At 43.3% G+C, this 12,987-nt stretch overlaps 1 protein-coding gene across 4 annotated transcripts in view; it reads left to right on the top strand.

The window, feature by feature from the left end:
• Positions 1-3,325, top strand: part of ANO1 (anoctamin 1) — a 375,121-nt gene extending 371,796 nt beyond the window's left edge. For all 4 annotated transcript variants that reach the window (XM_082270065.1, XM_082270063.1, XM_082270064.1 and 1 more), the window contains one exon: positions 2,021-3,325. In XM_082270065.1, coding sequence (XP_082126191.1) covers positions 2,021-2,284 — 264 coding nt within the window. In that variant the 3' untranslated portion in view covers positions 2,285-3,325. The remainder of the gene's footprint in view (positions 1-2,020) is intronic.
• Positions 3,326-12,987: the final 9,662 nt, after the last annotated feature.

Below are 12,987 nucleotides of genomic sequence, written 5' to 3'. Positions count from 1 at the left end.
GATTTGAGTACAGAGTTCGTATATAGAGCCCCTAGATTGTCGAGGCCAACTTTAGTCCAGGAGGCAAATTATGTATTTGGAATGAGAAGTTCCAGAGAGCTAAGGGGAAGGTAAAAAAGTAGTGCAGCCGGGATGCCCTTAAATGTTTGGTAGGTTGCTTTCCAGACTCAAGTTGTAGCTGTAACAGTGTCCAAATAGTATTTAGGTGGTTGCGTGTATAGGAGAATGGCGCTGAATAGACTTTTGAGGGACGTTGTCAGGGCTGTGTGCTCAATTTGGAGCCAGGTTGGTTGGTGAGAGGGAGTCCACCATACTTTAGCTTGATCCAGTATGACTGCTTTGTAATAAGCTCCAATTTTGGGGATGCCCAGGCCCTGCGAATTTGCAGAGTAATTTATGATGAATTCGGGGATGATTACTTTTCCAGATGCAGGTGTTAAATGTGGCTTGAAGTTTTGAAATGTGTGGTGAGAGGGTGGGCACAGGAATCAATCTTAAAAGATATCGTACGTGTGGTAACAATTTTTTGTTTGGGCCATTCGGCCTGCCCAGGATGCAGCGCTCTTCTGGAGGCCTTGTGAGATTTGAGAAATTTTGGACATATAAAGCTTGTAGGTTTACATAAAGAAGTCTAGTGGAGGGAGAGGTTAGTAGTTTGATACCAAGAGAGTTTAGAGTAGAATTAGGAACCCACGAGAAAAGGTTGTTAGCCGAGATCAATTCTTTGATTGCGGTAGAGAAATGCCAAGCATTGAAGATTTACTATAATTGATTTTGTAAAAAACTTGTCTAGAATATTTTGAAGTGCAGGTAGTGATTTCAGGGGTTCCATCACAGATACTACTACGTCGTCCGTGTGTAAACCTATTTTGTGTGAGACCTTATCTATTTGAATGCCTGAGATTGAAGGGGAGATTTGGATGACATGGGTTAGAACGGGGTCTTGTCAGGGGGTTGGTTTGGTGTAGGGGGTGGTCTCTTACCACTGTCAGAGGACTGTGGGGCAGAGGAGTCCATATTTGGAGTACCCGGCTGTGCCATTCCCTGGCCTGCTGTGTGTTGGGGGGGGGAAGAGCCTTGTGGCTGCAGCTCTGCATAACTTCCAGCACCATCTTGGGAGGCTAGAGTAGAGGAGGCCTTGCGGAACAACAGTGAGGCAGCGCGGGGCAGATTATTTCTCCCACATGGTTTTGTTACCCTCCAGTTCTATTGTCTCTGTGTTGCTGACTGGGGTGTGTCTCACCCGTGAGTGGAGCCGCTGCGAACTGCTTTGTGGCTGGATGTGGCCGGGAGGTTAGCGGGAAGCGGTGTTCTGGTCTGCCGCTCTGTTTCACTCCTGCTTTGTCTCTGTGTGATCTGGGGTGTCGGTGCTACTAGTTGGGGATGTGTTACACCTGATTCCGGGGCTGCTGTGAGCCACTTTGGAGCGGAGCTGCACGATCAAGCAGCCATCTCGGTCCGCCGCTAGGCCATGCCCCTGAATATCTATAATTTCTAAAAACTACAAATTCCTATTTTGTTTATGTTAAACTAAACTTGATATATAACGTTTAGCCTAAGTTCTCTAAGCTATAATGACTATATTTTCAGCAATGAAGTTAAGATTATCATTGCTGAGGTGCATAGACAGGATAAGTAAAGTTTTTTGGCACTTTTTTTTTTTTTTTATAGATGTGCAGGAAACCCAAAAATTTATAAAAATGCATACTTAGGCTTAACTTAAACTCTGCACAATCTACTAAATGTATATTTAATATAATACCATGTGGAGAGATAGATTAGACTGACCTTGATAAAGACCATGAAGTCCCCAGAAAAGCTGAAGCCATTAAAAAAACTATTAAATTGCAGTACAAAGGCCTGGGCATTCATAAACAGCCATATTTAGAAATGTCAGCCTTTCATTAAGCTGAACACTTTTGAGAACTGGAAAAGCTGTTTAATTTATTATCCAAGTCCTCGATGGTATGTGCTAAACACTTCTTTCAATGTCTCATTAACTCCCAATTTTCTGTTTCAGAACTTAGTCATGTTCATGAGCGACTTTGTTGACTGGATCATCCCAGACATTCCCAAAGACATCAGCGAGCAGATTCACAGGGAGAAAGTCCTCATGGTTGAGGTGTTTTTGAAAGAAGAGCAGGGTAAATTACAAATGCTAGAAACATGGAGAGAACAATGTGACAGGAAGAAAGAAGAGAACTGTAACAATCAAAGCCCTAAGCTTTCCCGCAGTAACCGAGGGAGCACGGCATCTGCTTATTCTCATCGTGTGGATGTGTAAGAGGAAAAGCTGTTCGAAGGACAGTGTTTGGGCAGTCATTCCACTGACAGAAATGTCATCAAGAGATGTGACTTTAGAGCCTCTGGAGAGCTCGTCTTTGTAGCCTATGCTGGCTTCCATGTTCTGTGGACAGAGGACCATGTTTTCAGATATAGAGCAAGAAGGGAAACTCCTGTTTGCTGACTTGGATAATGCCGCTGCCATCTGCATGTTCTGTAGTAGCAATAGAATATAATTCATCTTTATTAGATATCTCGTGCCTTCTGTTGGACAGTTTGAAATGTTTTTTGTAAGAAACTGCACCCTGTGACTTTTTGGAAAATCCTGCAAAACACCTACAGCAATAATATCAAACTGCAACAGGGACGCAAATTTTAGCTATGGACTAGATGACTAGAGGCATGGTCTCATGGATCTTTGAGCAATGATGGACAGCTATGTGCTGACATTCCTAATGCACAATTTCACACGAAGCTTCCTACGCTTAAGACACCTAAAGTCTTCCTTTAACAGCCAATCTGTATCTGCAGGGTCTTTTTTATATGGTTTTTTTAGCATCTAAACTACTCTGCTCCTGATTCTATGAACATGGACATTTTCTAAACTCAGCTCAGCTGCAGAATTTCCTCCAGCACTAAAGGGTTAAACTTGCAGATGAAATATTTTTTTTAGACACTACTATGCAATGTAAAGATGCCCTTTTCTTTATACAAACCTTTTATACCTATTTATTGATTCAGAGTTTATAGTGAAGCCGATCAATTTCTATTTTTGACTAGAATTCTGAGGAACAAACGTCCACATTCTATCTCGACATGCTAAGAATTGTGGGTCACTTTTCTGCTCAGTTTCCTGGGTAAATTTCAGAAGTAATAGTAACTAAAATGTTCAAACTTCTATTCTGTTTTATGATGATTATTTTTGTAATTTATGGTGATTTTAACTGTGCATCCCAGATGTTACATGACCTGACTCAACTGAGCTGACTCTTGTGGGTCAGTTGCTGTCACAATGAAATTAGCGGGAACTCCTAGGTTATACTTCTATAACATAAATGTGTCTTACAGAAAACTTAAGAGCTGGAGCAGTTCAAGGGGTTGCCTGCCAGGAATGTCATGCTATTTTGAGGTGCGGGGATGCTGACTGTATAGCTGGCTGTACAGAGTCTGATGCAACACACGTATTTGTATCTTTTTGCACACATCTAGTCTCCTGAAGCTTTGAGTGGGAATTTTGGGTGCACATCAAACAATTGAACGGACAGAAAACAGGACACATTTCAAACTGTGTTCATCACTCTGCAGTGTTTTATGTCTTGCCAGAGTTTGGGAATTACCTTGTGTGGGGAAGTCTACCAAAGCTGAAAAAAAATGAATGGCTGCAGGGATTGAAGGGGCAAAGTGGATATTTGTGAAGTGATAGATGAATTTATTGTATAAATATCTTGTGGTCCCATGCTGCGAGTTGCCAGTTTAAAATTTGGTCTGTAAATTTTTTGGGACCTCTTGGCTGGTCTCCTTTTGGCTAAACAAAGTGTCATAGAAGTTTGTAAGGAACATCTGACATCTAGCCAGAAAAATACAGAGCAAAGTGGTTAGGCTGTGCCAATAAACTAGCAGATTGTAGGTAAATGTTTGTACATTAAGCTTGTTTCCTTGTGTTCCAGAAATAGCCACATATTAAAGAGTTCCCTTAAACTGTAAGTCCAGCAAAAACTCTTATTACCGGTTTTGGAGAGAGTGGGGAAGGATTAAAACTCCTGGCGGGGTTTCACTGCTATCTGGGGCTCCATTAGAGAGATTTCCCCGAACAGGAAGTGAGGGAAAATCTGTAACAAGCACAGTGTCAGCACTAGATAGATATATTTATGTATGTATGTCTGTGTGCTGTCACTTCCTGTCTGGTCAAGCCATTTTCACTTGGAAGTAAAGAAGGGGAAATCTCTCTAATGAAGCCCTGGGGTCCTAATTATTCTCCTCTATCCAAAACTAAGAAAGTTTTGAATGGACTTATGCTTTAAAAATATAGTATATGTAGTGATTCACAGGCACAATCTATTCTCTGTGCATATGCCAACGGCAATATTAAGTGAATTTGCCACTATTACATCCTCTTAAGATTTCACTTTATGACATCGTGTACAAACAGACAGTTTCTGGTTCTAGCTATGAATAAATTCATGACAGATAGCCTATGACATTAAATTGCCTTGGATGTAAACCAATGCTATAGCAATACATCTTTCAGTACACATAAAGTGAAAGTAAATCTTTATTAGGAATATCAACAGAACAGTCCCATTGCTTTCAGGCAATGATTAGTTGGATTAGCTAGTATTTATATTCTAGAATGGACTAAGCCATTGACACTCGCACCTTTCATCGACTTTTAAACCATGACATTCCTGCAAATCTAAGTGCAGCCCATGTACATCTGTAACTGCAGTAATCGAGAGATTAGCATGCAATGAGTATGAACGTAACTGAAATCTGACAATTTCTGTATAACTTAATGACACATTAAGTGGTTATTCAAGTTCCCCCAGTTTTGTGTTTTCTTTTTTTTAAGAAAAGTTGTAAATCTCTATAAATCTATTCTAGATTAAGTTGGAAATATATTCATAATAAAGTCTAATATGCAATCCTAGAGCTTTTTTTTTCCTTTAACAAATGATCATTACATGGTTGCCATATGCTGGGAACAAGAGTGAACTCAATATGAATAAAACACAGCATTTCTTCATGTCCAGTCAGTTTGTGTTGGCTGTGCTGCTGTGCACAATCTCTTTACCTAGAAATGTTGGATTTGTCTGATCTGTGAGTTCTATAGTGTGCATACATCATTACAATGGATAATGTTACCATAGATTTTGCATACTTCTGTTTTTAAAGGATAAGTTCACCTTTCTGAACATATTTAGAGTGTAACCTGAACAGTAACATGTTCAGCATCTGCCTGCTCTTCCCCCTGATCCCCTCCCTCCCTTTGACAGCAGGCCGGGGATCTTCTCCCCACACCTGCTGTCAAAATTCCAAAAGTTCTGTGAATCCATGAACTACAACTACCATCAGACTGTGGCTGTCTGCTTGTAGTTAATGAATTACCAGGGCTCAGATGAGTGCTCTAGTAGTTCATTGTGCTTCCTGTCATTCTGTAACTGCCTGCCCATATCAGAGGTACCAACAGACAGCTACACTGACAGTCTGCAGGAGCCTGGCATTACACCCACTATCTGCTGATCATGGATGCAATGCTTTATAGGCTCCTAAAAAGAAATACATAATAAATGCACATTTTTTTACCTGCAAAAGTGCATTTATTATTCCTTTTAAAGGGGAAGTTATCATTTAAACATCAAACATGTTGGCCTGGGAAGTACAAACCAACCTGGCTAACCATTGTCCAGATCTCACTACATGCCATAGTTGAGCTAAAAAAAAGGCCGTGAAACATTTGAGAGTGTTTTATTGTAAAACATAATGGAGATTGCATATCAACTGAACTCCGAGCAAAACAGTTGAAATACTTAGGCTGTATGTGAGTTTGTTTTATACCTAAAAGGAATCTTGTAGTTTTGTTAAAACAGGCTTTTGATCCAGTTGCCATGCAGGTAAGCAGTACAGAATTTCACAGGCCCCACCTTAGCAAGTGGCCAGACAATGAAAGAACAACCACCTATAGAATCATCTCTGAGCTCTCCCCTTCTTATATGCATTTTCCTGGCATCAAGTTGCAAGTAGACTCCTGATTTAGCTCCTGTTGCCCTTCTTTCCTTTTCTCAATTACAGGGGATTGATACTTTAAGAAAAAATTTAAATGTAAATTTTTACAAAGTCAATGATAAGGGTAACCTATATTTTTCCCAAATTGCCTTTCAGGACAGCACCTGTAGAGAGCGCAGCTTTCCCCAATTTTTCAAGGAAATACTGCAGCCTTTAAAATCCCTCCTCTTCCACCATGCCTTCAGTTGTGTTTTATCCCCCATGGTGTAAGCGCTGCAGGGAACCAGTTAGGGAGTTGGGGGGGGGGGGGGGGGCTGCGCACTCTCCAGGTGAAGAAAGGGTAGGCTTACCATCTAGGATTCTGCATTTTATTGACCACCCCAGCACCCCCCCGGCTCTACTGGAGGGGGGTGTCCCAGAGCCTCTGGTCCTTCCAGCTCAGGGGAGCAGTGCCTCGCCGGGATGTCTAGCCTGTATGCACAGGAGCCGTGGGTTATGGGCTAGTAGGCAGGGAGCTGTGTCTCGCGGCAGTCCCTGCATGTTGGTCCCGGCCGGCAAGTGACGTCCCGGGAGGCGGGTCTTCCGGCGGGGGGCGTAGCGGCATTGGTTCTGGCTGCTGGAACGCAAGGGACAGTGGGTGGGTCGAAGGTCGGTACTTCTGATCCCCGCCGCGAGCACCAGCCAGGCCCAGGTAAGAGGGGTACAGTGGTGCCTCTATTATTTACGATTGGTCTTACTAATGTGTTTTTTTTCTGTATTGCTTCCAGTGGGAGCCTGCTCTGTGAGTGCTGTGAAACTGTTCTTACAGTTTGAGCTAGGATTCTGTCTTTTGATGTTGGCTGGTTTAGGGCACAGGGGGCTTTTCTTTTTCTCTGTGGGTCAGAATCTGTTCACTTTGGGGGGTTTTTAGCCCCAGCTGTTAGGTGATTGGTGGCTTTTCTTTTTTATGCTTGGTTAAAGCCACAGATAAATCTAAAGGCTCTCCCTCAGTTTCAAGGAAGTGTCCTTTTTGAGAGAGATTCATGGCCAAAACCTCTGTGCAAAACCTGCATAGCAGACCTTGTCAAAGCAGAATCTTCACAGCAATGTAAAGATTTTTTTTTTTCGTCCATGAAAGAGTTAATGGATACTTTAAGCTCAGTCAGTTCCTTGTTAGGCAAAGTCTCAGCAACACAGATTCCCAGCAAAGTACTTTATCTAGCTCCTTTGCATCCACCGCAAAGCTGGAAGAGGCCAGTGACTCGGAGGGAGAAGGGGCAAGTACACTTCTTTCCCTCAGGTATACGGATGAGGGGGAAGAAGACGACATCTGTAGAACATCCAGATACAAGTTGTCTTTAGAGGAAGTAGATGGGTTGCTCAAAGCAATCTATACTACTCTCGAGATCCAGGAAGAGAAGTTTTAACTCTCCGTACATGACAGAATGTATCAGGGACTGGATGAATCCAAACACAGGTTATTCCTGGTTCATAAGGTTCAGTCGGAGACAATTGAAGAATGGAAAGATCCTGTCTTCATGACCCTTAGGAGAAGGTTCCCCTTTGATGATGAGACCCATATTTGGAATAAAAGGCCCAGGGTAGACACAGCCTTTTCTCAAGTTTCTCATTGCACATATCTTTGAATTTGAAGCCGATTCTACAAAAATGTAAAAAGAAAAGTGCCAGCTGGTGTAAATATGCTGCTGTCAGTGACTGGGTGAGCCAACCTTGTTAAAATGATTTGGGCTCCACAGTTGCTATATATCCTAAACAATGCCCCAGTCTGGATACCTGCCTATTGGTTTCACCATATAGACTCACAAATTAGAGCTTGCATAAAACTTGCCATATTGCAATACCCCAAGCATCAGAGTGGATTGGCCATCTCACACCCTCAGACATATTACTACACTGCACCGCTACAACACTTTACAGGGTGGGACCTGCCCGGGGTGGCAGATCCAGCCAGGGATTTACTACTGGGCCCGAGCACAGAATACTCTGTGTTGTCTCATATGGAAATGGGCTTCCCTGTGTTCCCTTCTCCCTGCCCTACTAAACAGATGCTAATCAAGCTATGGAGGGAAGTCAGGCAAAGGGTAGGTTTGACAGGCTTCTTGGATAAGACCACTATATGGCAAAATATATACTACAGGGAACTGGCTAAAATTGATCACTCCATGTGGACAAATGCTGGATCAAATCTCTATCTCAAGTAGTAATTGAATCTGGCCTAAAATCATACTCCCAACTAGTGAGGGAATTCCCAATTTTGAAGACCCACTACTATCAATATACACGGCTGCATCATGCTGTTGGGGCCAAAACAGATGCTCTCCTCTGCGCTTGATGGAACCGCTATTCCTAGAATCTATATTTCTGGATAGGGAAAAGAGCATAATATCAAAAAATGATGTCCACTTACTGTCCTGTGTCCAGGACCTGGATCTTTTGCCCCGCCGAGAGAAGTGGGGGAGAGACGTAGGTCCTATTTATGGGAACGTGTGGAAGCAGATTTTAAAAGTGGACCGCCTGGTGTCTGTGGCGCAGAGACTGTCACAGTTGTTCATCCTGCACTGAGTATACCGCACACCAATACAGCTTCATAAGTGGGGCAGGAGGGAGATCCCTATTTGTCCTAAGTGCCAAGCTCACCCCCGGAGACCTTATTCACATGATGTGGGGATTTCCCAAACTTGTGACGTATTGGAATCGGATAGTTTCCATAATTAATAGTGTGTATCAGGTTCAGGTGGCAGTGGATCTGCTGGTGTGCTTGTTGGGTGGCATTAATGAGGAGCAGCACTCTCCTGTGTACATGGCTCTTCCTAGATTGCTTTACCTGGCTAGGAAGCCGATTGCTAGATTTTGGCTTTTTGTTCAGCCGCCAACGAGCACGGGGTGGATCCAGGCTGTGAATGACATCCTGGTTCAGGAAAACACATATTACCACAGAAACTCTCCAATGACGTTCCTGAATATATGGCAGGGTTGGTTGAACTCCCCAATAGTGGTCCCTACTAAACTATTTCTTGATGGACTCTTGCTGGGATAAATGGGGGAGGGAGTCTGTTCTGAGGTCTCAAGAAACCTAATATTCACATAAAAAACGGGGGAGATTGGGAGTCGCGGGCTTACAGCAGAGGGTTTACTACAGACAATACTGACCTCCAGGTGGTTAATGGTTTATTGGTTAGATCTGCTTGCTTAGTTCGTGATGTTACCTTCTGTGGCATTGTAAGAAACATGCACTCACCATGATATTCTTAAATTGAGCAAGTGATTGAAGAGTTACCCTGCAATTGAGTGGTATTTTCTCTGTACAAACTGAATAATGAATGTTTGTATTAATGTAATGCCTGATAACTAAGCTCAATAAACATCTTTTTGTTTTCCTGATTTTAAAAAAAAAAAGGATGCAATGGACAAGAGTGAAGATTCACGCCTAAAAAAGGCGTTGGATTCCACCTCGTTAAGCCTTAAGCGGGCTATGGCATCCAGAGTGATTGCCAGGAATTTGGAATGCTGGTTAGAACAGCTTAAAAGGCACGTGGAGTCAGGGACATCTAGGAAAGCTTTACTTGAGTACCTTTTTCTGGGGTTTCCTGCCCGGTCCAGATCTGGAAAAAGTCCTAGATAGAACAGCTGACAGGGACAAAGCCTTTCCCTCTAAAAAGAAACCGGTTCTCAAGAAAAATGTTTGTGTTGTTCCTCAGTCCCAGAGAGGTGGGGACCAGGAACAGAAGACCAGGTGGTCCTCCAGAGGGGCAAGGGAAGAGGTGGGGTGCTTTTCAGACCCCCGGATCAATCCACCAAAAGCAAATGACAGCCTCCTCCTGGTGGGAGGAAGGTTATCGGTTTTCCTCACACAATGGGAGCAAGTCATTTCAAGTCCCTTCATCGGGAACGTTGTCCCCCGGGGTTACAACCTGTAATTCTCGGAAACACCCCCAAGCAGGTTCTTTGTCAACCCTCTCCAAAGGGACAAAGAAAAAGCTTCCGCAATGATGTATTTTACAGGCACTGACGCAGCAGGAAGTATTAATCCCAAGTCCCCAAGGAACAGGAAGGCCGGGGCTTATATTCCCACATCTTTTTGCTAAAGAAACCTCTGGCAAATATCTGATGACCCTAAACCTAAAGATTCTAAACAAATCAATACAGTACAAACACTTCCGCGTGGATGCAATCTATTCGGTGACAAAGCTTCTGTCCCCAGGGTGTTTCATGACGTCGTCGGACCTGAAGGATGCTTATTTACACATTCCAATAGCTCAGTCTTGTCAAACGTTTCTCAAGCTCGCTGTCAACTTGGGGGACTCAATATGGCATCTTCAATTCAGGGCTCTTCTCTTCGGTCTGTCATCTTCCCCCAGAGTGTTCAAAAAAGTAATGGCAGAAGCGCTGGAACCGCTGAGATTGAGGGGGATCTCCATTGTACCTTATCTGGATGACTTCTTGCTCTTCCCAGACTCCAGAAGTCAGATGTTTGCAAACCTACAAGAGACCCAGTCCCACCTCAAAAGCTTGGGGTGGCTCCTAAATTTGGAAAAGTCCAGCTTGATTCCAGCACAGGAGGTTTGCTTTTTGGGGTACACTATGAATTCAGTACATCAGAATAAAATGGAGGGGGAAGAAGTTTGGGACTTTAAATGAGACGCACGATGGGATCTATCGTGCGCCTCCATCCCGGTTCAGTCAGTTAGCATAAAAGAGGGTTGGGACTTTGAGTGAGAGACACGACAAGGCATGGGGGGAGCAAAGATATCACATTTATTGGTCCATACATACAGATAAAAAACATAACCTATTAATGTATGTGTATTACATCAACAAAGTAAAAAAGGCGAGTAATTGGTCCCAAATTCCAGTGTACATAAAACCAACATAGCAAATTTCCAGAATTTCGTAGAAAAAGTATAATCATGGACATCAATAATCTGCAATGGTCAACACTATTGAAGCATTTCATTGTAATAGTAACATCATTGGACTCGACGCGTATCGTGGATCATCTATACCACTTCATCAGGATTAGATGTCTGCTTTGAAAGAAATGTGTATAAGGAAATGGCAAAATGGGGATACATGCAAACTGGAGAGATAGGGAAGAAGAGGCATACATCAGAAGGTTTTTCTCCCTCAAGAAAAATAGTAACGGTTCAGTCCGTGGTGGGTCAGATTCAGACCAATCTCACGGTGACGGTTCGGGTAGCTATGGCAGCACTAGGGCTGCTTACTGCATCCATACCAGCCATCCAGTGGACTAGGCTACATTCTCGCCCCCCTTCAGATGGACATTCTACAGAAATGGTCACTTTCTAGATCCCCTAGAGAAGCCAATCAGGATTGCCACGAGGGTGAAGAGGGCTCTCTGATGGTGGCGAAATCCGGTCAATCTGACAAAGGGCCTGTCTTGGTCTTTTCCTTCAAAAAAAAAAAAAAAAAAAAAGGCTGACCAGATAAAAGTGCATTGGAATGGGGGGACCCATCTAGATGACCGTACTATTCAAGGGTCGTGGTCCAAGACAGAGGCCAGGAAGTCCTCAAACTGGCAAGAGCTGAAGGCCATCTTTCTGGGCTTCTTGTCTTTTCGGCAAACTGTCGAGGATCAACATGTTCAGGTCCTGTCTGACATGACGGCAGTGGCCTATATGATGAAACAAGGGGGAACAAGGAGCAGGAGTCTCTCGGATCTGGCAATGCAGCTACTTACCTGGGCAGAACAAAATGTGACTTCTCTAACAGCAATTCACCTGAAAGGATCCCAAAATCTCCTGGCAGATCTCCTAAGCAAAAAAAAATAGTAGAAGCCGAGTGGAGCCTAAACCAGGAAGTCTACCTGATGGTTGCAGGAGTCTGGGGCCATCCACAGGGCGATCTATTTGCGAACCAGCAAAACGCAAAAGTGCCAATATTCTTTCCTTTTCACAGAGAGGATCAGGCCTAGGGTCTAGATGCTCTTGCTCATCCGTGGGACTTCCCCTTGTGCTACGCGTTCCCCCCCCCCCCCCTTCCAGCTGATACCTCTAGTCCTCCAGGAAGTTCAAGGAAGAATCCACAGATTTGATCTTTCACTCCTTTTTGGCCAAAGAGGCCATGATTTGTGACTCTAAATCTAGCCACAAAACCCCCCTGGAAACTTCCGCTCAGGGGGGATCTACTAACGCAGGGTACCCTGAACCATTCGGAGTCCGATTTGTCTACAATTGACAGCTTGGATTCTGAGGAAGACCTCTTAAGGGCCAGGGGTCTTTCAGAGAAGCTTATTACTACCCTTCTTTCTAGTAGAAAAAGGGTGACCAGGGCTATCTACATAAAGGTGTGGAAGAAATACAATTCCTGGTGTTCTTTTAAGGGACTTCAAGTTAATAATATAGTTTTTTTTGGAATTCCTCCATGAAGGAATGGAGAATGGGCTGGCAGCCAGCACCCTAAAATCCCAAGTGGGGCCCTTTCAGTTTTTTTTTTTTTTTTTAGAAAGCATTATCGCAAGAAGCTTTGATTATTAGGTTTTTCAGGGCTTTAGCATGAAATCGGCCAGTAGCCCTTCGTTTTTCCCAAATGGGATTTGTGTATTGTCCTAAATTATTTTCCAAAACTCGGTTTGAACCTTTTAGAGGAAGCATCTCTGAAGAATTTAGTTCTTAAGACAATTGTTTTGGTAATGATCACCTTGGCCCGAAGAATCAGTGAATTTCAGGCCTTGTCAGTCGCAGATCTTTTTTTGGATATTTTTCCAGGCCGAGTAATTCTCAGAACGGATCTGGCCTTTCTTCCTGAGATTTTTAAGTCTTTTCATCGTACTAAGGAAAAAGTTCTACCTACTTTTTTCTTCAGCTCCAGCTAACTCTAAGGAGGAGGCCTTCCATACTTTTGATATGAGAAGATGCCTAAAACAATATCTATCCTTAACCTAAGATTCAGGAAATCAAATGCTCTCTTCATAATCTTCACAGGATCCCACAAAAAGGAGAAAAGGCCTCCAAGAGTACTTTA

Source organism: Pelophylax lessonae (genome assembly GCF_965119305.1).
Source record: "Pelophylax lessonae genome assembly, chromosome: 10".
NCBI classification, from domain to species: domain Eukaryota; kingdom Metazoa; phylum Chordata; class Amphibia; order Anura; family Ranidae; genus Pelophylax; species Pelophylax lessonae.
The sequence above is the reverse complement of the archived record's forward strand: the minus strand, read 5'-3'. Positions and strand labels throughout refer to the sequence as shown.